Source organism: Ciconia boyciana, chromosome 2, assembly GCF_034638445.1.
Source record: "Ciconia boyciana chromosome 2, ASM3463844v1, whole genome shotgun sequence".
NCBI lineage: Eukaryota > Metazoa > Chordata > Aves > Ciconiiformes > Ciconiidae > Ciconia > Ciconia boyciana.
This window is the reverse complement of record NC_132935.1, coordinates 50,576,008-50,603,722: the sequence shown is the minus strand read 5'-3', so window position 1 is coordinate 50,603,722 and position 27,715 is coordinate 50,576,008. Positions and strand designations below refer to the sequence as shown.

General features: G+C 42.3%; 1 protein-coding gene across 4 annotated transcripts; it reads right to left on the bottom strand.

The window, feature by feature from the left end:
• Window positions 1–10,014: 10,014 nt before the first annotated feature.
• AQP4 (aquaporin 4) lies at window positions 10,015–19,280 on the bottom strand. Of its 4 annotated transcripts, XM_072851290.1 has the most exons (6): window positions 19,234–19,280; window positions 18,796–18,810; window positions 14,494–14,908; window positions 13,409–13,573; window positions 12,954–13,034; window positions 10,015–10,362 (listed from the first exon to the last, which is right to left on the bottom strand). In XM_072851290.1, exons 1-6 carry the CDS (start codon window positions 19,278–19,280, stop codon window positions 10,084–10,086), a joined length of 1,002 nt encoding a protein of 333 aa, XP_072707391.1. In that variant the 3' UTR covers window positions 10,015–10,083. The 4 variants fall into 4 exon arrangements, with proteins under 4 accessions (XP_072707391.1, XP_072707390.1, XP_072707392.1 ...); XM_072851289.1 differs by lacking the exon at window positions 18,796–18,810 and having other exon boundaries at window positions 19,207–19,280; XM_072851291.1 differs by lacking the exons at window positions 18,796–18,810; window positions 19,234–19,280 and adding an exon at window positions 19,041–19,072.
• Window positions 19,281–27,715: the final 8,435 nt, after the last annotated feature.

The window sequence follows — 27,715 nt, the reverse complement described above, 5'->3', positions numbered from 1 at the left end:
AAAAAATGGCATTTAAAACATCCCTGTAGTTATTTTTGTCAATGGATTATCACCACCAGAGGCGCTCCAAGCAGACAGAAGGATCCACAAACAAAAAAAAAAGAAGAAGAAGAAAAAAAGAAGTGTTTGTATTAGATAGTTCAGTTGTTGTTCTGAAGGAAAGGATCTGGTAAGACCTACAGCCATGGCTGGAAATGAACTGGCTGATCTTCAGGACTTCCTGACCTGATTTGCCTTCAAGAAGGTACAAAGAAGGCAAGAGAAAACCATCATGTTTCAGCAAAAGCAAGTTGTACTATGTTTACTCATTGCAGGTGTAATGATTTGCTACTTACAGAGAGCATTCGTAGCTTCATGTTAAATCACACCACAGGACAATGCTGTCCATTAACAACCATGAGAGCAGACGAGGCCTCCCCTTTTCAGATTTATCCACAGAATAAACACTTTATGTTGTCTGGAGAAATGTTAACACTCATAAGAGAGGAAATACCAATGTTCAGAAAAGAAGAATGGGAGTCAGGTTACCTATGTTATCTTTCCAGTTAAAGTTTACTATTAAATCTGTGGGGTAACCAGAGCACTTCAAATCTGCTTAACCATTTGTAATATATGCACACACAACACATATGTGTGTGTAATATATATAAACGTGTATAAATGTATATAATATCTATATTATATATAAAATATATCCATATATGTAAATATAAATATTCAAATTATATATACCTATAGGCATATATAAATGTAGTTGTAAAAATAGTTTTGACCATTTCCTAGAACTGCAGGGCTCAGTACTTGAAAGCTGCTTTAGCTATAGGATTTCCTTCTGGGAACTGGAAAGCTTAATGTTATTTAGGTCCTTCTACCACATCCTTTCCTGGAGGTGAAGGTAAGAACTCTGTTTGCATGACTCTACAGGAGATGTCTGGGGAGCAGCCCAGTGCAACACAGGTCATTTCTTGATTTGCCAGCTGCTCATCCCCTTCTCTGCCTGCCCTCAGCTTGCCTCCTTGTCAACTCCGGCCATGTGTGACCCTAAATCTATTTTTCCACTGTTGCATTAAACCCACAAATGAGTTCAGACACATGAAGCCCTGCTCACTCTGAATCTTCTGCCTGTGGAGACACTCTGAAGAGAAAGTACCTCTGGTCGTGGTGATGGCAAAGGAACCTTCAAATATTTAGTAGATGTATCCTCTGAGCTGATTCATCCCCAAATTATACAAGGCAAATTTTATACATGACAAATTAATTGGGAGCCCTTTCCAGGGCTGAGGGATATGATGTGGATTTCCCATCCTCCGACTGCAAAACTGGAAACCTAGTATCTAGGTTTTCACCTCAAGTTGTTAGGATTATACATTTCCCGGTTAGCCCTGAAAACTATGAGATGTTTCACTGTTGACTAAAGTTTGTGTTTGCAGGGATATAAAATGACAACTTTTCAGGCTCCTTCCAGCACCTAAGACTCCAGCTATGCCATATATAACTGCCAGGATGTGAGTTTTCTCCCTTTACACAATGTTTACATGTTGTTGGCACAAAAACTACTGGCCCTTCAGACACTGAAAATGAGAAACAAATGGAAGGGAATATAAGAAACACAAATATTTATTTAGGCAATTGTCTCAAATATGGAGGTTTTAATGATAAATTCTAAATAATTAGCAAAACATTGAGAAAATGGATAAAAAAGGGCAGGACTCAGAAGAAAAATTTAGGTCCATCATGAAATAAAGTTCATGGAAACTGTGTGTGTTTTATTACGAAAAATACCATCTGAAGTGAAAATGAAGAATCTGAATCAGAAATTCAGATGCTTGAAGCTTCATTGTAAAAACCTCAGCAGTCCCCATAGAGTCCCAAATTCATTGAAGGTACAGCTGTCTATGCAGGAACTATAGACAAATGGAGACCATGTGGTGGAGGGTGCCATCAAATCTTGCAGAGCAAAGACATCAGACAGAAAAGTTAAAGCATCCTCAAGTGACATTCTTTGACAAAGGAAAAAAAAAAAAGGATAGTGAAAGACTTTGCTAGGTGAGAAAATGAAGTGTTCTATTTAATTCCATGAAATGTTTGAGGATTCAACCTGTAGAAAAGATAAAATAAAGTGTGCACAACCTGAAAGAAACAGAGCTCTGTAAGAGGAAAAAAGACCAAACTCCCCCCCCCCCCCCCCAAACAAACACACAAAGCAATTTTTCTAACTGGGAAGAGAATAAAATCATTTCGCTTTGACCTTTTCCTCACCACTCAGACACAATAGCAATAGCTGCTATATATAAACCTTAGATGTTCTTCAGCTGCTCTCAACCAAAGGATATTTATTTTAACTCAGAAAGGCTAGTGGTAAAAGAAGTTGGGGGATATTTTATTTACACAGTGATAAATTAACCTATGGATTGCTTCTCTAAGGATAGCTCTAGGAATGACTAGGATGCAGAAGGATCCAGATGGACTTTTTGACCTCCTTTGTTAAAGCTCCCTCCATGGTATTTGCTGGGCTCTTTCAAACTAAAAGGTTGAAGGACACAAAGCTTTATTCTCACATTTTAGTCTTGAGGCTAGAGAATCTTCTGCATTTATGCCCTAGCAATGTTTGCCTCCAGTAAATCTGAAGTATGCTGGGCAGCTGTGGAAGGAGGGAGAAAAACAAAAAAGCCTTGTGTCTGAAACATTTGTGTTTGTGTGCATCCTACCCTGTACAGCTGGTCTGACTCAGCTCTGAGAAGATGCTGTGCAGCTGTTTCTCTGGAGCAATACCTGTGGGCAAACAGCAGCAGAGTCCAACATTTATGTACATCTTCCTGATCTCCAGAGTTCATTTTGTCCCTACTCTGTCATCTTTAATCATGAAGCATTAGGCTTTTTCTTACTGGATGTTCATGTGCATATGTTCAGAACTTACAGGGCAAATCGACCATTGTTCCAGTTTTCCTGTTGATGTTTTTCTTGAAAATCACAGCCTAGAGACTTGCCACAAGGCCAAATCCCATCTTTTCAAAATCAATTACTTCTTTGCTGGGACACTGCTTACTCTACTGCAATTGTCTAAGACTGGGTTCAGCTGGTGCAAACCAACTTCATCTCTTCTGTGAAGCTAAGGCAGGATTTAGCCTGTGTACTGTACAGCTCTGGCAAGTCAAGGCAGATGAGATGCCTCCTCTCGGGTAACTCTGCTGCTGCCTAGAGAAAGTGGCCCCAAGTCCAAAGTGGCAGTAGCGGCTTGAAGAAGCTCAGAGAAGGACGCTCTAGAGACTAAACCATTTCATTCCAGCTCTGATGAGCTCATTCAGTGGGAAAGGCAGGGAATAAAGCAAAATAAAACAAAATAAGCATGCATTTCAGTCTAAAGATAGGGCCACTAGGCAGCTAGGCACTGAGATACCATGCAAATGGAAATAATTAAGCACTGGAACAGAATAGTGCAGATATCACTGGAATTATCAAAGGGATTTTTTGACAAAAAATGAATGAATCCCCAATGCCTTGAGATTTGCTGTTCCGAAGTAAAGCAATAATCCCCACAGAATAAAATGGAACTAACCCTAAGGTAGGATGGGATAATGGTAAAATATTTCTCATGCTAGAAGGTTCCAAAATGTGTAAGGTAATAAATTTTTAAATGGTTCAAGTGTGGAAAAAAAAAAAGCCTTATGGCAAATTAACCTTGAGAGGAAGAGCAGCAGAACCCAATTGGCTCTTTGGCAGTAGGAGACAGCCGTGACCACTCTTCAAGCTGAAAGCCATATGGCTCAGAATAAGTGGAAATAAATAACCATGTCATTAGGATCCCAGTGGGGCATGCAGCAATCTCAAATGGCAGCTGATCTCCCATGGTCTTACCACTGATGTTGTCCACTGCTAGGAAGGAGTAAATCCAATGGCCGTGCAAAGTTGTGCATCTCTGTGTGTCTTTCACACACACGTGTGTGCACACATGAAGTCTATTCATACAAACTTTTAGACATATTGTGAATTCCAGAGCTTTTTATGAAGATTCATATCAAAAGGGAAGTAGAGATGAAGCATCACAGGAACATCACGCACATTGCTGTGCGTGAGTGGAGAAGAGCCACAGAAAGCCTCTGCCTATCACACATGGCAAGGTGAGAGACAAATAATATAAGCTCCTTTCGCCTTTCAAAAGAACCTTGTGATTGCTTTTTTAGCTAGATTATTCCACAGTCTTTGTACTTGTAAGGATTGCTTTTCTAATGAGGGAAGAAAGGTCAAAAGAAATTAATAGTCAAGATAACAGTTATCAGTCTGATATAAATAAAGCGGCTTATAAAGCTTGCAATACGCCACAATCTGCTACAGATAAAGGAGTCTAAAGCCAAAGGAGGGATCAAAAGGAAGCTGATATTGGGAATATTTACACTCTAAGTTCTCTTTTTAAGTAGATGACTGGGCCACAGTTGCTGTTTGCAGTTGTCGCTGCTGAAGCCAGTGTCGCCACTGAAGCTTAGAGGAAGGACATCACTCACCCGGCACGGCTCAGCCTCTCCCATTCAGTGGCTCAGATGTGATCCCGCAAGCCTATGTGCACGTCCTCATACAACAGGGACCACGTTTTTATCCTGTAAATGATACCACAGTGCCAGCAAACACTGTGTAAGAGGTACACTTACAAAGCTCTCCCTTGCCTGCACTGTTGCTTTCCTGTTCCTCCCAGGTCCCTGCTGCATCTTAACCCTGGAGACAGCTACATCACTACTTGTTTGCCTTTCTAACTCTCCAGACACCTAGATTCCTGTTTGTGAGTCTCCCAAAATATCCAAGTGGCTCCTACCTTATGTGTTTGTGACCCCAAAATAATTTTACTTGTTCTGCCTAAATTCCCTTGGGAACCTCTTTCAGTAAGGTACAGATCATGTGTGTAGTTAAAATACATGTCACGCACACAGACGCACACCTAAGCCTCTTGAGAGGTGCCTCTGGAGCTTGGATATGAAGAAGCCGAAGGCAGGAGCCGAACCTCTGCGAGGGGTGAGTTTCAGGTACAAGTCTGCTCTCAGCTCTTCCTGCTGATTAGATGCTACCCCAGGTGATGGGTTTTCATATTAATAATTTTCAGGATCCTAATTTCCTCCATGAATGCCATACGTGTCTTAGGAGCTAAAATTTGCATTCCAAGCAAGGAGCCAGACAACCAGAAATGTAATTGGTACAGGACCTGATTTCTATTGCTGAAGTTCCTCATGGGAGCTTGGTCTCGCAAGCTATGCTTTAGCGAAAGGACTCTGAAGTGCCAGTGTCACTGCTATCACTTTTGCAAAACCTTAGCTCTCCACTAGTCCTATGTGTTTTAAAACCTTCTAGCAAAATTGGTGATGTACATGTACCAGCATAACTTCTGCTCTAATTGGTTTAGCTTGTTTCCATATAGATATTAAATCTCTTTCACAATCACCTCTCTTCACTGACAAATATTTTTCCACAGTAAATCATTCATTCTGAGCTGCACACACTTCCAGACTCCTCTTAGACATGTTCTATTGGCTGGATTGGGTTTTTTCCTTATGTTTCAGTCCTGAGCTTTAGGATCATTAAAGGTTTCCAGTGACCACATGATGCCTTTTTTTTAACAGATAATTTATTTGCAACAGTAGTGTGAGATACAGTAGAATACAAGTGGGAACCAGATAATCATGTATTATTTTATAGTGTATATTTCAGTAGATTATTCCAAATGTAACATATGGAAATTTTAAGTCCTATAACATTAGTTCTGATATCATGGTGAGTAAGCATTTCAACAATAAGCAGTCTTGTGGAAAAATTAATGTAGTTTGCTTTACCTCATTTGTCCTAAATTACAGACTGCATCAGTATGATTTAGATGATATAAGTGGGTAACAAATAGTTCAGTCTATATTTGCATCTTGTCTATTTAGTAAGTCCTTGAGAAACTCAGATACACACAGGTTGATTTGAGATACAAAAAATTGTGCATGGTGTTTTCATCTCTCACCTTGAAAAGAAAGGTTCACAATGTAAATTCTCACACATTTTATTTAATTAAAAATACTGTATGTTGTATAATATCCTGAATGTGTTACACAGACTGCAGATAAAATGTTGCAGAGCACAGCAGCAACTGCTCTGCCACCAAGCAACTAGAAAGGTGGAAATTTGAAGGCCATCTAGCTTTCTAAGCAGATACTGTGGCAATTATTAATCATCAGAAATAAAGCACATTTTGAAGAGCTCATATGCAAATACACGTGATAAGCCTAAACACTGCATGAGATGAGTCTCGCTCCTGCTTCCACTGAATGAATGAAAGATACAGCTCACAAATACTTCAACAGGAGAAGGGTTATGATGACAACTCAAATGCTGCAGGGTTTAATTTTTTTTTTTATTTTTTTTTTTTTCCCCCCAGAATAGTTAGAATTTGGCTGATAAACTCCTCAGAGTTCATGCAACCCAAAATGTATTTGTGTGCCTCAGGGTAACCACCCTTAGCTTCCATCCCTTCTTTTCTGAAATCCAGTGATTAAATATTTTGAATGGGTTTGTTAAAGTTCAAATATAGCGTTGTAAACAATCGTGCCATCATGGAGGAGTGAGAGACTCATTCATGGTTTTTTTAGGACCCCAGAATGACAACATACCTGGCAGACTTCCTGTGATATCCATCCACCGTCATAAACAAAAGACATTTACCATTTCCCACCCCAACCAATAAATACTTTAAGAGGATGCCACATGATGTTATGAGGTGCAATTTAAGAGCTGAAGGCCTTTAGAACATAAATCTCAAACAGTATTAAAGTACATATTTTAAAATCATATTAAGGCAGAAGTATATCCAATCCATAAAAAGGTCACGCTAGTCTATTATTTAAACAAATGTGACTATTGTAGAGTGATGATACAACTGCAAAACAACTTAGAGAAGCACACATCCCTGCAGGTCAAAGCTAAATCAAGTCCTAAGGGATGCTGAAGAGTGACGTTCCCTTACATGATGGTGATCTCTTGTAGTGGGGCAGAACTGGCTGTCATGACAGCCACTCCTAAGGATTTACTTTAGGGTGGGTCATAAACATCAAGTCAAACGCATCTCCTTCCACAATTAAGTATCTTGCTGAACAACTCTGCTTTTGGATAAAAACACAGTGAAGTGCAAGAGAGAAGCCATCAGGCCGCAAAAAAGCTCAGGAACATTTCCACTGTAGTCACTGACAAACTCTTCTATGAGTCTCATTCTGTGGGAGCAGGAGCAGACCTACCATATCTTGCTTTCCTACTAATGTCCAATGGCATGGAAACATCCTTTACTGTCTAGTGGTCTCTTTATTTTAGCTTCCCTTCTTTCCCCTAACCTTTTCAGGAGCCTCAGTATCTTATATCCGATACTCTCTTTGAGCGAGGAGTTCTCCTAGGACTGGTTCTGAGTGTTTGCCACACTTCACTAATAGAAAGTGTTTCAAGGAAAGAATCCTCCTAACTGAGGTGGCTGGTGCTATGCTCGTGCTATGCTCACCTCAGCAGCAGAATCAGGCTGGCTGAGGAAAATCAAGCCAGTTGTGTAAAGGACCCTTAAGCATAAAACAAATCACAGCTTCTTATTTAAATAACACAGTACCATGCAAAATTCACAAATTAAGAGCTTCTAAGGAGTGTCTTTAAATATAAAAATGCCAACCTTTGCTTAAAAATCCACCAGTGCTATGTGTATTACTCTTTACTTTACCTGTTTAAGCCATGCAAAAGGTTTAATCAAAGTGTCCCTTCAACAAATACAGCATTTGAAGAAAAAAAAAAAGCCAGAACAAATGCCTAGACAAAAAAACCCCCACAAGTTTTGATCTTTCTCATTGAATCTATTCAGCATGGTATTTACTCATCTGAGCAGATGTACGCAGGGGTCTAAACACCACATCTGTGTTGCCCTTCCCCAGGAGACTTAGTCCTTGCTGTGGGAAGGAGCTCTTATCTGCGATTTGACATTGTCCCTTGCAGGTCCCTCACCATGCTCATGCCTTTGAACCATGATGCTGTCACTGTGTCAGGGCACAGCTAAGGGCAAGTATCAGCTGTTTCACCAGACTCCACAGGCAGCCGCTGCTGTGATGCTGCAACAGGTATGCGATGGAGAGTGTGTCTGGTGGAAGAGCTCATGCGTTGGGAGCGGGGCTGTCACTGGGTCACCCAAGGAAGCCCTGTCCTGTGCCCGCGTGTGCTACATGCTGTGCCTGGGTGGAATAAGGGAGAGATTACAGCCCAACTGCAAATGCACGAAGGAGTCATGAATCTCATGCTCAGTGCAGGGAGCCTGCGCCATACTAACAGGGTTTAAGACAAGAAAAGCGTGAAACTAGGAAAATGAGTACGTCAGGACACGCTGGGACTATACAGTGCTGCAAGTTGGGATAGTAGAATTGCCCTTGGATCATAGTGCACAGATTTGAGGGTAGCAGTGGTTTATTATCTCATTAGAAACATCTAATTCCCTGTAATAAAGATTGCATGTAGAGTATGTCAAAGAACAGACAAGGCTATTACAGCGCACAGTCAGGACTAATGCTTTTTTTCCCCTTTTATTGCTAAAAAGGCAGGAGTAGCTTTTCAATTTCAAAATAAAAACTATATAATTACCGTAATAATACCATGCTCCTGACTGCTCTGCAGCTGCATATTGTAAAACTCAAAGCCACTGATCAGAAACAAAAGCAGTAAGTCAGTAACAGCTTTACAGAAATGTTCTGCTGGGGTGATTATGTCCATCAAAATACTTCTATAAGGGAAAGACTGATTACTGAACTTATTTCATGTCCCTTTCCCCCAAAAAAACCCTGCAAGTGCTTGCATCTTTTCCTAAAAACAGATAAAGAAACCTTTGCCAGAGGTGTAACTGAGACTATACAAACACTGCAACAAGCATGGATCCCGTTCAAATAGTTAGGCATCAGTTACAACAAAAAGCCAGAAGCAGTCATATTTTTATAATCTGTTATAAAAAAATATTTCCCAATCAGTGTTTCAATACAGGTAAAAGTTAAAAACCCTCTACATTACTAATAAATTAAAAACCCCATATCTCCAACCATCTTGTAAGAAAGTAGGTAAGTAATTTAAACCTTTAGTTTACATAAATTAGCACAGAAATGTGTATTTGAACAAGTGCACTGAAAACAGATATGCCTTCTTTTCTTCTGATATCTCTTATTTGAGTTATTAAGTAACAGGAAAGCCTTTATATTCTTTACATGACCTTGGAAGTCTGCTAACACTAAATGGTCAATAGTCAAACCCCAGGAGAATGTTTCACCAGATAGACAATGACAAGAGGGAGCATGAAGTATAGTCAAATGCTTTGCAGCCTTATTACAGTAGACTTCAACATTCAATTTCAGCCTATGTACTCTTGGGACAGGATGAAGGTAATACATTTATACTGCAAATCACATGAGTGAAATTTGATGGGTTGATAGAATTTTTTTTTTTTTTTAAATCTATTAAAGTATCATTTTTTCAGAGGTAGCTTGCAAGGCAATAGTGATGTACCTGAGTGGAAACAATACTCCTTTGCTTGACTGTGGATAAAACTCTTAAATGCTGTTGGTGCTGTCCCTGAACCTCGCAGAGAACGCTTAATGGATAAGATGTTCTAATCGGAGCTGACAACAGCCTATTAAGTGTCAGAAGAACAATCTGATAAGTAGGTCTTCATGTCTATAGGCATTTCCTGATATGTCTTAACTGTCAATCTGAATGTTAAACATCTTGATCTTTATCTCATTATTGACTGATTTATTAAAGGAGAATGCTTCATCTCTTTTTTGACTTTGGGGTTGCTCCAGAAAGAAGGAAAGGAAAATACTAAGAAAAACTCTTAATTTGGAATAATAGATGGGGAATCCTGATTATAGCAAAGTCCTAATCTTCCAACAGAGCAGGCATATGGTTTGGTGACACCACTACCATGCAGCTGCCCACATCATACCTTTTAAGAAATAGTAGACGCTCAGTCTAGAGGAGATCTGTTTCTTTAATAGGTGGAAGGGTATCTGTGGACGTGCTAGCAGGCTGCTCTCTGCTTTCAGTGCTTCTTGCTAGTCATACAGAAGACAACACCTCGCTGGATGGATCTCTTCCCTTCTTGTCCTCACCCCTGTCGATATCAATCACATGAACTATGCCAGGCTTCAGGATCAGGTCATCGGTCTCTACATGGCTCCTGTTGTCGTCCACCTCGATGTACTTCCCTTTGGTTGGCTGGGTAGCCTTACTGAAGACATCTTTAAAACGGCGCTTGAGTTCAACGTCTGGGCAATAGACGTACTCATAAAGAGCACCAGCAAGGACCGCTCCTATTATTGGTCCCACCCAATATACCTGCAAAAAGAGGTGGAAAAAAGACAGGCATTAAGCTCTAGAGCAAATAAAGAAGCCAGGGTCTCAGAGAAAAGCATGTCACTACAGACTTCACCCAGAAAAGTTTCTGAAAAATGCCCTGGCTGAATTGTTAAAACCAACTCTCCAGAAATGCATGGTCACATAGTTCCCTGGCTTTCATGAACTGGGATGAAATCTGCCATCCTACCATAGGTTTCACAGATGGTGACCTGGAGCTCAGCAATTAAGTGACTGCTCTAAAATCACATATGAAGTTAGTCAAAAGGCAGTCTCTTAGGCAGTTAATGGCATTAGTCCTAGGTCAATTTCTTTTTTTTCTGCCTCCTCCCAGTCTCTCTGCCTTACATATACTTCACCCCCTTCAGAAATACTCCCTAGTCACTTTCAATCCAGTCATCTAAACCACCTTGCATCCATGGGTGCGGCTCTTCCCTAAAAACTCCTCTCGTGCCAGTGTTTAGGGAGTCACCAGGCAGCGGACCCCATGGAGCAGAGGAGAGGGACCTATGCTGACACGGCAGTGAGGTACAGTTACTACTTCCCTGATGCCTGAAAAAGATTTCAGTCTACACGTGTTGCTTACCAATGTTCTGGGGCAGACCGGCTGAGCGGCAGTGAAGCCATGGACACCTCCCATGGACAGACAGGCAGGCATCCTCTCTGGCTGCCCTACCTTCTCCTGTTAACAGAAAGCAGCTTTTTTCCCCTCTTTATGGGAGTTTAAACTTATTTTTTAAACTTTGTCCAATAAGTAAAAAGTACAGGTTCTTCATCATCCTTATTTGGATCAACCATAGCTATAACATTTCTTGAGACAAAAAAGGCCAGAGATCCTGGTGGAGTCACATATGACTTGTCAAATACAGCTCTGTAGTCGCATACAACAAATAGTTGCTCTGGCGCAGGTTTGCTTTTAAACTAGCAGGAGTAAGATGATTGAGAAGCAGTCCCGCATCTTCAGACAGAAATAGTTTTGTTAAGTTTTATTGATCCATCTCTTTCCAAGAGGCCTCCCTATAAATTTTCATTGCTCATTGCCAGCTGTAGACAACATATACAGACTGTTTGCAAGATGACACACAAAATAAACACCAATGTAGAAAAATTGTTTTCTTTCTGCATTTTCACCCAAGGTGACAACGAACTTTTAAGGAAACAAAGCCTTTCCTAGTGTATACACAAACAGATCTACTTCAGTATTTCAGACTCACATTTCCAAAATAATCCAAATTTGGCTTCTGATCCTGCAGAATCCAACAGGTGGTCAGCTACCTAATTATCTAATTTGAATAAGCAAATACAACCGACATACACAACTTTGTAGGGTACCTATCTATTTCAGCATGACATGCAGCAGTTCTGTAACATTAATAGGTGCAGAAGCCCACAGGCTTCTGTCAATGGCATGCCAATGTCACTGCTCTGGAGGAGGAGAAAAGGTCGTCTTTCCAAGTGACCAGGACAGTAGCTTCTCCTACAAGTTTCTCCATAGCACATTTGTTTATTGTTTATAGCTTTAGTTATAAATTACAGGCTCCCTCAGAGTATGGATAATTAATCTGGTGGAAAACTACAGTAGTTTTTCGTATGAACAAGCCATTCACTGATAACTGGGTAAATCTGCCTCAATAGGATAACTCTTGGGAACAAAGTTACACATGGTATCGTGTTTGCAGAATTGGAGCCTTAGGGCCTGAAGACAATGCTATTTCTGTTATTAGCTGCAGTGGGAGCAATGTGGGCTTCATACTTTAAAAATCAGGAAAATCCTTATATGCACTGTAATACTGAGCTCTTACAGTTAGCATTGAAAGTGTCCCTAGAAGTGCTTTCCCTGTCTTTAATTAGTTGAGGCTGAGATGCAATCCATTCTCTTATAAAATGTGAATTGGTTTTTAATAAGTTTAGTAGTGGGATACTATAGAAAATGACTGCATCATTCACAATCTGTTTATCAAATTGTTTCCTGCGCAAATACTCCTAGTTAGGCTGACGCTTTCAAACTGAAGCAGGTAACATCTGGTCTGGTCTGCAAAGACCAGACTGCAATCCCTTCATCTCTCACTGCGGGCATTTGCCGAGGCAGGTTCTCCCCTGGGAACCAGATCACAGAGGGTCCCTGCTCTCATTTTATACGTCTGCCCCAGTTTGCTGCAGAACCAGGTGAAACGTGAAGCTGACAGAATTACTTCCATAACTTCTCACCAGCGTGACCAGGGGGTTTGCAATCTGCCTTGGAGGATTGTTCTTTCTAGCAGTTCAATTCTTTCAGTCTCGCTGGATTGCTTTTTTTGTTTTGAACTTTTTGTATGATTTCCTTTCTACCCCAGCTACTACCTCCACAAAACGGCCCCTGAATAGCAAAACGCTATTCCAACGAACTGCATACTGCACTGCAGTTCTAGGCGAGGAGCATAATTATACCAAAGCTTGTGGCAGGTCAGTGCCTGTCTTCCTCAGTGATGGTCTCTATGCAACGTACTGGGATAGATAACTAAAAGCAAATGATGTATGAAAAATCCTGATAGCTGTTTGTCGCTATGGTGAAGGAAGCATGAAAGCAGAGTTACCCATTGGTTTTCCCATCTCCCCATGATCACAGCAGGTCCAAATGATCGAGCAGGGTTCATACTGGCACCGGTGTAATTGATCTAAAGCAGAGACAAAATGCTACCCGTTATTAAAGTCTTGAAGATAGATAGTTACTCAATTTCTGCTAGTCCTTGTACTATGGGGACACCCTGGTTTTGCATGGCTTCTAATCTTGACAGCAAGTATTGCCACTCTCCTGAGTCTTATCACAAAATTAACAAAGTCATCACATAAACAGGCAGAAAACCTCTGATGCAACACCTGACCCAAGGGGACCGTCCTGCTACTCCAAAGTGTTTTGGTGTGGATTCATAAAGAATATAGCAGCTATATAGCTATAGCAGCTATAAAGGCCACAGAAGTTTCCATTTACTTCTGAAGTAGTCATAAAGGGAAAAGGAGTCTATTTTTTAAAGAGAAGCCATTAACTTACAGCAAATAAATGTCCAATTGCAACAGAAAATCCAATTGCTAAAGCTACTGAACCAGTGACATCACTTCGTTTTGAATCACAGCTGGCAAAAATAGTAAAAACCAGCTGGAATGTAATTATCAACTCCACCAGGAGTCCATGGCCAGCAGAAAGATCCCTGTGTACCTGGAAGAAGGGAAAAAAACACCGGAGATGAAACAAAGGTGATTTTGTAGATCAGAAAGCCACCACATATATTAATTGTGTTTCAATGAAAGGTATTTCTAAATGGTACACAGTGAAAGACAACAATGAAATTGAGAGGTACAAGGGTACAAGTTCCCCCCCTTCATCCCTTTTTTCTTTTTTTTTTATTTTTTTTTTTTTATTTTGAGAGCCATGGAAAATTACTGCTGGACTGAGAACAGAAGGCTTAACAGTAACATCCAACAAGAACTTCAAAGTTAGACTGCAGAAGCATAGTTTATTTTTACACAGGGATTTGCAAATGCTGCACTTCCCCTTCACCATTTTTTTTCTTGGGAACACTGTAATTTACTATTCAATTATAAATTCATTAATTAGCCCTGACTTAATTAATTTAAATTTCAATTAAAAATTAAGCAGTGTACAGCTCAAGTGCATTTTTAATAAGTCCTGCAACAGGGCTAACTGATGGCATTCCTTATTAGTTTAGAACAAAGCTGAAATCTAAGCCACAACCTATTTCAAAAGTATGTCATTTTAAATTGATGTTTTTTCAATCCCCATCATAATGGCATAGAATTCATTTTTCCCTCCCCAGCCCATATGAAAATGGCATTTCACGCATATATTATTTAAATTTTGTATGTAAATTAACATTACCTGCTGTCATCAGATTTAGGGAAGTTCTAGGAAAGAGAACTTCTATAAAAAGAACAGCTATAGCTATTACGCTGCATAAAGCCATCCTAAGGAGAGCTTTCAGCCCTGTCTAGATGTTGTAAATAAACCAGGAAGCTCTTAAAATCTCTACTTGAGCTCTCTTTATTCTGCGTGACACTGATTATATTTTATTAGGCTCTACTCTAGTCTAGTTCAAGAGCCAGAGGAGAAGTGATTACCGCAGTGACTCCCAGGCCTCCTACCACGCTTGGTGGTGTGACGAGGTAAAGGATGCCTGCGCCCACGATGGCTCCCAGGCACTGGGCAAGAATGTAGAAGACGGACTTGGCGAGGCTGATCTTCCTTGTGCAGACCATTGCCACGGTTACAGCAGGGTTAATGTGGCCTCCGCTGATGTGTCCAAAGCATTGCACCATGGTCGCAATGCTGAGTCCAAAGCAGAGGGAGATAAGGACCATGTCTACAGGCAAGGGCTTCTCTGCTCCACCCCAGTTGATCGTGGAGCCGAGGCTGAGCAGGATGAAAATGAGCATGGCCAAAAATTCTGCCGAAACGGCCTTCCAGAAGGGCTGCGTCCAGACTCCTTTAAAGGCCACCATGATGCTCTCACACTTACACAGACGTCCACACTTACTGAAAAGGAAAACAAAGCTTCATTAGAAGTCACCAAATAAGCCTTATACTCTCCTGTTAAGGGGTTGTTATCCAGCAGACTTCGGAGAGAAGGCGGCAATGCGGAGTATCCTTGGGCTGCGACAGCCACAGACTGCACTCTCAGAGCAGACTGCCCTCAAAACATGACCAGTGTTTGAGTGTCTGCAGGACACAGGGTAATTAATCACCCCTTGCAGTAAGTCTGTCTGTACAGCTTCAGTTCACAAAAAGCAACCTCTGTATCTCTTGAAATAAGTGAGCGTGAAAGTATGTGAATTTGTCTACACTAGCTGACCTCTGCCTGACTTAGAGACTGCACAGCCCTACCACTTCCAGTGGCCTGTTGACCATCATGCTCATTAAATCAGTGGGTATCCTCTTTTTCTAAGCAAATCTGTACTTTTCACAAAGCAGGTATGACCATTCAATAAAAAGCAGTCTCTCAGTCAAACCCTAATAGTTTTGATAACCGTGTAGTGTTGGGAGGTTGCCCTGGGAGCTGTAAGAGAAAGTCTATTTGTTTGAACACTCACACAGACCAGTATTTCAATTTGTATTTATGCAAAAAGTGGTTTCTTCACTGTGGATGTAGGGTAAAAATTGAATTCAGCCAGCAGAATAGATGCAATCCTAAATTCTGACCTTTAAATCAATCATGCAATCAATAAAGTGCTTTCTTTTGGGCTAAGGGTGCCGAGTAAGCTGTGGAATAGAGCAATATTTTCTGTATGTGTGGTGTGTAGAACTCTGGCAAAGAAAGAAGTGTCTTGATTTTCCTCTCTGTCTGGAGATGCTATTTGTTAGTCTACACTGCCTTCCTGATGAGTTACAATTTTGCTAGATGTTCAGATACCTATGAAAGTGGGTCACCAAAGAAAAGTTATTTGTGGTATTAATAAATTAGGAGAATAAGCCAAAAGGGAAGCATTTTAATGAGTTTCTAAGGAATGCTAACAAGACTCTTCCCTAAAAACAAAAGCAAAAAACCTACAACCCCTCCAAAAAGTAGAAAACAAAAGAAAGAATATTCAGCTGCTACATTTGGGAACAGAATTTCAAGTGGAAGATGGATGAATTTATGCTCTGTTATCTAAGGTAACTGAGCTACAATGCATATTTAATACCACTTACATCAGAAAGAAGCATAAAAGGCATGTCTGCCCTTTTCAAGTTATTGCAAGAGGAATGGCCCATGAATTTCTTAATAGTTGCAGTGAGTTAGGGAAAGGCAATTTAATCCTGTGACTGGAGCAAATAATTTGTTTCCCTGTCTCATTTCTTATGCTAATTTACTGTATATTCTGGATAGGTCATTCGAACTCTATCTCAGTTCTCTAGACTCTCAGATGAGAACAAGAATTACATTATCTCCTGCAAATGCCTGTTGCAAAGTGCTTGTGAAGTGATCTGAGATACTTGAGTGGGACTTGCTCTGCTACAGAAGAATTGAAGCCAGAACCTCAAAAGAGAATAAAGTCACCCCCAAAATCTTCTGATTTTGGGTCAAACTCGAGACAAACGGAAAGATGTTTTTGTAAGATCTCATATTAACAGTCAGTTAATGACCAACTATCTAGACTAGACTTTTTGTTCAAAATGGCTCCCAAATCATTGCCTCCCCCAATGCTGAAGCTCACAGGTATTTGGTCGTCCTTACCTTTGAACCCTATGCCCAGATTCTCACTGAAACCTAAAGGCTTACCTCTGACACCCATACTACTTCCTCACTAATAATTTATTTTAGTGGCCTGAGTCAGATACAGGTGCTATATCCATACTGAGAAAAGCTCATTTTCCCAGGGCATGTCTCAGGTGAACATTTCATGTAGGGATGAAGCATATCCTGAAGCCCATGGAAAAGAAACCTGGATGCACAGACAAGGGAAGAGGCACTCATCCACCCTTTCACCTCCAGCTCAGCAGGGATGCAACCTGGATTTCCCTGAGCTTTTGCTTGCTAAGCAAAATGCAAGGCCTGGTGTTATATTCCAGATGTCTGCAAAATTTCCAACCACCAAAGGCACTATGGGGGGAATGTAGGTTTCTGGAGCATGGAAGAGAGGGGTATGGTGACTCCTGACTTCTTTGTCTGAGTGTGCCTGACCATCTCTTTCTGTACGCAGAGAATAGTGAGATCTGCAAATTAATTGCATTCCTTCATCCTGTAGAAGTGGACAGGAAAGGGTGTTTGTATTTGGTATTAAAATCGTGCAGTTAGCTTCCCTCTAGTTGTAGAACATCTTGGAAGAACATATTAAGAGTGAGTGTGTGTGCATGTGCACGCACGTGTGCAAGAGAGACAGGGAAGATCTGGAAGATCACACCTTCTACTGAACTGCTGATGGGCCTGTCTAGAAGGAGGCTACCACTTATGAAGGGCAGATCTCATACTGCTTTTCCAGCTGAGACCACGTCCAACCAATTCAGTTAGTATTGTTTATAGCCCTGAAAATGCAAAAATGCTGCATGCAAGCCAAAAGCATAACTAACTCAAACACAGAAGCTTGCTCACCAACATAAAGTTTCTGCTCTTCTAAACCAGCATGCTACATGGAAGAAAATCAAAATGGTAGAACTACACTGTCAGCCATAATTTGATAGTTAATGATCTAAAGATCTATTCTTAATGCACACATGTTTTTCTGAAACAGTCTGTTTTTCTGTGATTTCAACACCCAGCAAAATGCCCAGCTGTCATGGCCAAATTTTTCTTTCAAACCGCACACCTTTCTTCCCCACAGCAAAAAACCCCTACAAATGTTAATAAAAGCTTAATACTGTGTTTGAGCCCTGAGTCCAGGTTTTCACTTAAATCCAAAAGCTATCAGCAACTTGGAAATCAACACCATCTCCAACATCCACTATTTTTTCAGCATGCAGTTAAAGGCTTGAGATGAGACAGAGTGATGGCTGTGCCAGGCCTGAAACCAAAATGGGACTTTCCAGCAGCTAAGATTTCCCATCAAAGTTGCAAAACAATTTTTGGACTAGTTGTTGTTCATGGTTGCCTTTGATAAATACTAAATGCAACAGAAAAACAGAAAGACACTTTGACGCTATGGTCACACCTTAATTTCACGTGTGGCCACACCTGAAATTCTCTGGTCTGGACTACAAGATTACACAGTGGACTGTGCCGGATAGGATGCAAGGTGGGTTTTTACAGGTCATGCTGCCATCAGGGCTGCGGGCATGATTATAGCTTCAAAGCCGTAACAATAGAAATAATAACAAAGCCTTCAGTACAAAAGTCAAACGGTATTTTTAGAATTCTTCCTTTTCTAACTAGTACCGTTGCAAGGAGCAGAGCAAACAGCCTGGACGGACCTGGGCTTGCAGCCGGCCACTCCACACAACAGTACTGTCACACAGAAGTTTGGGGGTGCGGCAGCTATTTACAGTGGCATCTCCGCAGCAAACTCAGATACTCCCCGACCTGTGCTGGCACAGCCGCGGTACCTCAAATGGACATTAGGGACCCGCTTGCCAGCCTGGGGGGAGGAGGGGGACAGGCTACTGTTGCAAACCAAATGCGCTATCGCAGGGCTTGCTTATAACCATTTCGCCTCATTTTTCAAAAGGATGTGGAATGAGCGACCGACACGGATCTACAGGAGGTGGGAAGGGGAGGCTTGGGAGCCCCGTTCCGCAGCTTTCTGGCTGTGCGGGAGCTGGGCTTTCCGCACACGCTTCTCTCCGTCGCAGGACCGCAAGTGGCGACAAAACAAAGTTTTAGGGTGCGGAAAAGGAGGGGGTGCCCCCCTTCGCACCTCTGGTGTCAAAACCCAAGGACCACCGAAAGGCTCCGCTAGTGCCTTCGGGGAGGGGGAGCCCGGTGCCCTGGGAGCCATCCCTCGGTGCAAAACGCCGGGGAACGGCAGCTCGCAGCACCCCCGAGCCCCCCGCGGCGCAGCGAGGGGGACCCGGGGCCGGGCGAGCGGAGGGGGGGGTCCCCGCGGGCGCGGAGAAGAGGCGCCGCTCCCGCAGCCGCGCACCCCGCTCCCCTCTTCCCCGAGCTTTCCTCCAAAGCCACCTTCGGTTTGCGTGGGGGGCCCCCTTCCTCCCTCCCTCCCTCCCTCCCTCCGCGCCCCGCGGAGGGCCGCGCACTCACCCGCGGCGCGGAGCGGCCGCTCCGTCGCTCATGCCTCCCCGGCGGGCGCGGAGCCGCGGCAGCGCGGGCGCGGGCGAGCGGCGCTCGCCGGGGTGAGCTCGGGGCGCGGGGCGGGGGGGTGGCACGGCTCCCAACCATGCGGCTGGCCAGCGCCGCGGGCCCCTACCTGCTGCTCCGCGCGGGCCGAGGGGACTTGAGAAACTGCCGCCGGAGCACCGGCTGCGGGTCATTTGCGATCATGCGAATACGCAGATTACTTCAGGGGGTTCGCGGCGGCCGGTGAAAAGAAGCAGCCAAGGCCGAAGCGAGCCCACTGTGCTTCTGCGGCGGGGGCCGCGCGGCGTTGGGAAGGACTCGAAGGTTTCTCGGCTTCTTCTGTGCCACGCACCGTATTGAAGGAAATGAAGTCTAAGCTACTCTGCAGTCAGGGAGCTTTACCCATCTAAAATACCTATTGGTTCATTACCAGAACTCTGCGGGTTACAAAAGAGGCAAAGCGTTTAATTTGTTGGAAGTTGCTACACTCAACAAAGTTTTGCCTAGTGTGGAAAGGCAACGGAGGCCACTGGAAAGAACTGTTGATATTAGACCATGATGCTGTTGAGGAAATTCAGGTGGTCCTCACCAGTTTTGCCTAGTGTGGAAAGGCAACGGAGGCCACTGGAAAGAACTGTTGATATTAGACCATGATGCTGTTGAGGAAATTCAGGTGGTCCTCACCAGTTTTGCCTAGTGTGGAAACGCAACGGAGGCCACTGGAAAGAACTGTTGATATTAGACCATGATGCTGTTGAGGAAATTCAGGTGGGGCTCACCTTGAGAAGAACCCATCGAATCTACAGCATGAAAACAACCCAATGAAAAAACAGCCCTTTGAGTAATAAGAAAAAATCAAAGTCGCCTAAGTTGCCAGGCACAATTATTTTGTTAGAGAATGCATAGAAACTGTCGCTTGAAGAAGGCAGGGGTGAAAATGGAACAAAGTATCTAGAAAACCCGTTTTTTCCCCAGTGGCTTAGACCTTCGCATGCAGTGCAAGAATCTGTGCCTAAGTCATATACAAAACATTTGAAGGAACATGTTCAAGTGTTAAACGAGGTTAAAATAGCATGCACAGAAAAACTACATCTGCTGCCATGCATCCATGAGATGAGAATGAATCTCATCTCAGAGAGAAAGAATCATCACAGAGAAAGAATCAAAATTGGCATGATGATCAGCCAGCCTGTACGGGGGACACTGGACCAGATAATCTTTCTGACCATTAGAAAACAGTGCAAGAGCTGAAGAGCTACTTTGGGCATGGAAACCGTGGACAGAAAGTCCTCTCTTAGCTTCTGCTAGGAGATTGTAGGCAATAATTTACACTCGTGAAAAGCGAGTATAATGTATAACACTGTCAATTCAGGATGCCCTCGACCAATTTGTACACACAGCAATAAAAAAAGTCATGCCCGTGTGTTAAATACTTACTGATCAGAGTTTATGGTAAATGCAAGGTGATCATAAAGTACAAATGTAGGTGTTTCTCTCACGTTTGCCTGCTCTTCCCCTAGAGCTGTGTCATAAAGGATACCAAGAGACATTCACAATTTGATGGCAAAACAGCTGGCTGGATGTTTGCCTTTCTTGTTTTCAAGCTTTGCTTCATTTGCTTATGTCTTGAGCTTAGCCAAGAAGGGGTGCAGTCGTCATTACACCGCTCTGCTCTTTCATTTGGTGCGTTTGGTTTTTCAATCTATGCCCTTCACAACCTGCTACAGTGATTCCAGAAACTTCAAGTCCTAACACTGTCTTATCGACACATAAGACCATCGTATACTTCGTATACTCACAGACCAACTTTTTATGTCAAGGCTGCAGGAGTTCCTCACAGTGAAAGGCTTCCAGTTAGGATGTTCCTCTGCATAGGATTTTTTTACCCCTATGTCCTTTTCCCCCTCTGCCAGGAATTACTGTACAAAAAGCTCCTTTTTAGTGCTCTGTTTCAAACACCTGTGGATTCCCTTGATGTAGCTTGAACATGCCACATCTTTTCCCACCTGCAGTTGGTGAAGTCATTATCTGATCCTTTCAGCCTTTTACGCCACGGCTACTTCTGTCATACAAATCCTTTTCTCTGTTGTTCCAAAAGCTACAAAAGACACATGTACAAAACTCAATTTTCTTTCCAGTTTTGGAGCTGGCTGTTTGAAACCAGGGCTGAGGTTGCTTTCATAGCTTTGTCCCGACAACACACTTGTTCTTTGGCACCTTGCAGACTCAGCTCCTGCAAGCTGTTTCTTTGTTCACAAACAAAATTTGCTTAGCAAAACCAATAATTTCTTTTCCTTTTCTTGCAGATAGCGCATATCTGCTCTTTTTGATCTGCAGAGCAGGTCACTGCCACATAGAGAAGCCAGAACATTAATAGCTTCTGTCACTGCTACCATTCTCATTGCGATAGATCTCCTGGAGGATTAGACAAAGGTTGTGGCCACATAAACAGAGAAAGGCAATGCTTCGGGCACAAACCTGGAGCAAACTACACTGTGCCAGCTCTGATCAAACACACAGACTATGTTCTGTTGAAAGCACAGAAGGCAAGGAAGACAGCCCTTGAGATGGCACTGAAACACAGAGGAAAGCTGCCCCAGTTTGTCCAGGGATAAATTTTTCAATGTTGGGAGTTGGGACCACACAGATTCCTTTTTTTTTTTTTTTTGCTTATGTATTTTCATCTTTATAAAACCTGGGTTAACTCGTTTGGGCTCTCTGCCCAAGGATGAAATATTCCTCCTGCTGCTGTGCTTAACACAGTTAAGGAAATAACTTACAGAAGAATATATATGAAAAATTTAGAAATGGTGTTAATGTTCAATCCATGTCTGAGGGGGGGAAAATGTGCAGTGGAATCTTGCTGTGCCTCTGCTTCTCCTTCACTGAACATTAAGTCTGAGTATCTACAGTCATTTTTAGGGCACCATGAATTAAAGATCTCCGTAGGAATGTAAGCCATGGTGAGAAGATGCTGCAACACGTAAGACACATCCCCATTCTGAACAAGGACTTCCCAGACAGTTGAAGCGTTCTGGATCTGGGCTTTCAGTTTGGTCTGTTATGGAGGAGAGGGCACACTGCCAAGTAGGAGAGGAATGTGCAAACAGCTAATTCCAGCTAAAACAATATGAGGGAGAGAGGCAGAAAAACTAGCACGAGATTCTGTCACCTCCCTGAATAGCAGTGTGGGAAGAGTCCCTTTGCTCCTATGGTGAGTCTCGTAGATATCTATCCATGCTGGGCAACTCTGTCAGATCTGCCTCATGGGGTTTGTCAGCTAAGACTGAAGCAGAGAAAAGAAAGACCAACCCCCCACCCCAAAAGGACACAATTTAGAAACACAGTGTGTTTTCTCAGTAGTCCTTTTCCACTTGTACCCAGAGGATCTGGACTGTTCTCCCTTACGTTGCTGCTGTTAAGCCCCTCAGCTTATCTGGCTCCTCTCTCAGCACCACTTCAGGCTCTCAGTTTCCAAAAGAAACGAGACTTACATGCACGTACTTTCTCTGTCCCCCCCTCTTTCTCTGGGTGTTCCTGCCCTTTCCAACAGATCTTGAACTCAACAGCCAATTTCAGCGACAACTGATGGAGGATCAGAAATCCCAAAGCTGTTCAGGTTCCTGCCAGCCCCGTGTGCGTGAGTGGCCAGGGAGGGCTGCAGGTATCCATAGTAGGAGAGGCTCCAGGAGGATTTTCAGAAGTGCCTGAGTGATGGAGGGACTTAGCTGCTGTTTTCAAAGTGGTGCAGACTCCTAGGAGACTAAATTCCTTTGACCTTCCTTGGCTCCTGTTGACAAGAGCTTCTGAAAGCAGGCTGTAAGCCTTTCAGAAACCATTGACGCTTGCAGAAACTCTCAGACTTTCTTTTCTGACTGATTGAAAGTTTCATTCTGTTGCCACTAATAAATCCCCCTCCCCTCACCAATTTATGTTTTATAAGTTTGGGTTAAGCTTTGTCCACTAAAAGGATCTTACATAAAACACCGCTTACTGAAATGTGATCTTTGCACATTTCTGAAGTTATAATTTTCCTGCGGTGTAATCTTGTTACTTAGGTCATTCATTTTGTCACGCCTTGGTATCAGTCTGGTCCAGGTTTGGCTGCAGGGCTATGTTCTCCTGACATTTAGAGCAAGAATTCCCTGGGAAATCAGTCAAGAGATTTGACATTGCTGCTGGCCAAGCTCCAGTGGGTTTAGTTTTACTCTCCTTCTCTATTTATTGTGGAATCTGTCTGTCCACAAGCTGCACATTGAGTTCCATGCTAGAGAAGGAGAACTGAAAGGGACAAAATGGCCATTCATTTTGGGGGATTCATTCAGGCTTTTCAGAAAGGTTTTACAAGAAGCTGTGCACTTAGATGACTGCTGAGCTTCCTTAGCCCTGCTCTATTGCCTCCCTCATGAGACAATTTGGATTGACTACTTTTTCTTTGCTCTCTCCCCCCACTGCAATAAGCAGCAATTACAGTTGGAAAAGCAAAATTAAGATCTAGGTAGTATAGGAACCACCTGGAGGCTTTTCATCTTTAGAAACAGTTCAATTTCAACATGGCACAGACAGGCCCTTTGCTGGGAATATGGAAAAAAATGTCCTTTTTCTCCCCTTGTACCATAAACTGCTGCAACTCCCATTGCAAAAAGCTGCCTCAGTGGCAGAGACAGCAGGATTAGAAGAACTGGGGGCGAGGAGCAGGAAAGCAGCCCTGGGCACTCATGGGGGGTACAGGAGAGTTGGGGGAAGAATCCCAGGTCAGCTGGAAATGGGGGAGAGAAGTGGCTCTCTTGTGGGGGGGCAATGACATGCAGCAGCACAGGGCAGGGTGCAGGAGGGTCTGCATGTGCCAGGAGGCAAAACCAGCCCAACATGCTGTTGGCTTGTGTGCTGAGGGCTGTGTAGTCTTAGCCAGGGGGGCCAAAGAGATTTGTCTAACTTTGCTAGGTGAGACACTGAAATTCGGTTAAGTGCTCACAGATTTTATCAGCCACAGAAGATGTAGTACTCCACTTCGTATATACCACTGTTGTATGCTCTTTAACATCCAGCCATGCTTTCCTGACTGATCTGAGTTGCGTTCCCTTACAGTCCTGCTGCTGTTTCTAAGCTCCTCACCTCTAAATGCTCAGCCTCTTCCCTCAGCACTGCGTCAGGCCTTCAGTTTCCTGCAGAAACGAAGCTCAGTCAAAGAATCATGGAATTTAAGACTAGACGGCAACAAAACATTTTCTAGTTAACTTTATATATCACAGACCATTACATTTTACCTCATTACACATTTCATGAGTTCAATAACTTATATTTGGTTAAATATGTTTTACAAAAAGCATCCTTGCTTGATTTGAAAACTCATGGGATAGAAAATCCACCCATTCCCTTGGTAGCTTATTCCCAAGACTAATCATTTTCATCACCAAAAATGGTCTTTGTCTCTAAATGAGTTTGTATGAATTCATCTGCCATATAGTGGTTCTTATTATGCTGTTCTCTCACAGATTAAAAAGTCTCTTGTACTTCTACTGTCTCCCCATGAGGATACTTATATAATGTGAACAAGTCATCTCTTCATCATCCTTTTGATAAACTAAGCAGATTGAGCTCTCGAAGTCTCTCGCTCTAAAGAAATTTCTCTAACTTCTTTTTCAGCTCTTGTTTGTGCCTTCACCACTTTTTCAACATGCTTTTTAAAATGCATTTTTAATATCAGACTCCCAGCAGGCATATTCTGAAGTAAAAGCATTTCTTGTAGCACACCTAGGAATTGAATTAGCCATTCTTACTGCAGCATCACATCGAGGAAGCATTCTTCCTTGCTTCTCCACAATAACTCCTCAAACCTTCTCGGGATATAGCCCTCATTCTGTAGATAAGTCTTGTTTCACTCCAAGACATGAGATTTTGTAGACATTCTGTCTGACAGGGATCACGCTAGAGAACAATCCAGTCCGCTGTGTTTGGCCATCCTTTTCTCAACCTACTAATGTAAGTCATGTTCAAACTATATTGGCAGTGATTCTATATTTACTTCCAGATTTACTCACTGAGGAAAACCCTGAAGCACATGAGGCCTCACAGCGATCCCTTCCGATCCCTGCCAACTGCTGCCATGACTAGTCCATTAAGTACTTTCAGAGATCTGTCAGCCAGGTCTGAATCCCTTTACCACTCCATGGCAAACATACAGTGGTAATGCTTTAAACAAATGTCACTTGGTATTGTGGTAAAGCCTCTAGAAACACTCAAACACATTGGTCCATACAGTTACCTCTGTCAACCAATGTGTAATTTTAAAAATTAAATCTGCCCTGTGTTGTTGGTGGTTTTCTTTGTTTTTTGGCGAAGCTGAGCCTCAGTGGCATAGTATATTTGATGCGTGGCCCAATACTAGGAATTTGTTCTTTGTCCAAGCCTTCTGCTGTATGTAATACAATGATAATATATATAAAACATATATAGCTTCATATTAGTAAGATTTATACACCTAGTGGGAATGTATTCCATGAATGGGCTTATGCAGCATGTTCTAAGAAAGACAATTTTGCTTCAGATCATTCAGGCTGTCTTTGTAGATTACAATAGTAAGTGTCTTCTTAATACTATGTATTTTACAGGGTTTTTCTCCCCTCTCAATATTAATACCTTCTAAAAGCTAAAACCTCGGGCCATAGAAGTGAAGATGTTGATCTTTTTTCTGTGCAAAGGTTCATCTTTCATTGAACTAACTGAAAAGCAGGGTCTGACTATGAATATTTACAAGTTCAAGCTCTTTTGTCCATAAGCTTCTAAAGAAAATATGACAGCATGTTTTTCTCGAAATCCTTTGTAGAACATTAGTTTCATTTCTGACAGTTTTTCATGTTTACAGCTTGAAAAAAAATTAGATGAAGCCTAATAACTTGTGATACAGGTGCTGCATTTTTACTGGACTAGGAGAAAGGTTTTAAACTCGGAAATGGCAATTGGAGTTGTTCAGTCAGTTTTATGGCAGAAGCTGCACTGCTTTGGTAATTCTTGTGTTGGCTCAATTGTCAACAAAGGTAATAGAGATTAATACAAAGAAACAAACACTTCTTGCTGCCATCTTCAGCTTTACTGATACCAGCTTATAGCCACTGCATGGGTGGATGGACGGTTGGTTGGTGACCATATGAGAACTGATCAGTTAACGATGTTTTGTCTTCAGCTACTGAACTTCAGTGACCATGCTCTGGGAGCACATGCAGCCATAGAAAACAGTCTTTTGAGGCCCATAGCTCTAGTCCAGTATTCCTGGCACGTTTCCTGGCACCCCACAGGGGTGGAGGGTGAGTGGCAGATGCAATCCGGAAAGACTGGATGAAATCAAGCACAGGGCCAGAGGGCTCTCCTGCTTTATGTTACTTTCGCATCTCATGTTTCTTTGTAAGCAACATTTTCTAATCTAACCTCCACAACTGCCTTCTATGGGCACTTACAGATTGGCTTTTACAAAGCCAACTGAGGGAAAAAAAGCTGTGAGCTGTGTGAATAGTTAAAAACAATACCAAAGGATATTTATTCCAGAAGACTTTGGGGATAATAAGTACTCTTTTGACTTGTTTGCAGACTTATTAATACAGAGCAACTCGTCTGAGACCAGTCTTCATGACTTACCTCTTCAGACTCATCAGTTTTCCCTTTTCCTTCATCCACTCTTTGGATGGACGGTAGATAGCCATGCTATAAGTTGCTGTTTACAGTGGATTTTGTGAGTTTTGTGGAAAGAACTATTTTTGTGAAGACAGGTATTGTGTTAAATTAGTGTTAAAAAAGGAGGCAGGTATGGCTAATGATACCTCTTCAAGGATACAGGCCAAAAAAGTCCTATCCCTGTTAAAAATAGATCTACCTGTATAAGAATGCACGCAGAGAAAGGGAAATTTCCGAGAGGCTTATGGTTTCACATGTCCCTTTTTGTAGAAGCGAAACATCTACAATACCCATCTGATTTTCAGTTTCACCCTGCATACTTGACTGACATGAGCACATTTCTCTTACCAGCAGCGCGGCAGAACCAACACGCCAGTGAAAGGGATTCTTTTCAGCTACACGCCTCACCGGCACCGTTATCGGTGAGGCTCCCGCCGCAGCGTGGCCGGTCCTCAGGGTGTCAGAGGGGGCAGAAAACCACCCAGCCTGGTCCTCAGTGTTGCAGGGTGGAGTTTGCAGAATGGGCTCTTAGAAAATGATTTTTGACTTGTAAACTGAACCTATTTGGTACGAAAGGCACAGAAGGGCACTTCCACACAGTCTCACAATGCAATTTTTGCTGTCCAGTTTCAGAAACTTGTAATTCATCCTTAAAAGGTCACCCTGATCCCAACTGCTTTGTCTCAAAGAGCTGCCAGGGTACCTGAGAAATTGTAGATATTTCCAAGTTTCCAAGGCTGTGAAGAGGCATAAAATATATATGAAGTCCTAGCAGCCTGTAGCCAAGAAAGCTCTTTTATTTTTTATTATATTATTTTATTCCATTCTATTAATTTTATTTATTTTATTTATTATTTTTTTTTCTTTAATTTTTTACTCAAGTGAGGATGCTCAACTGAGTCTTGGAGGGAAAAATAATCACCTGAGTAACAGGCAAGTGTAATTTATTGGAAAAAATTGAGAATTTAAGC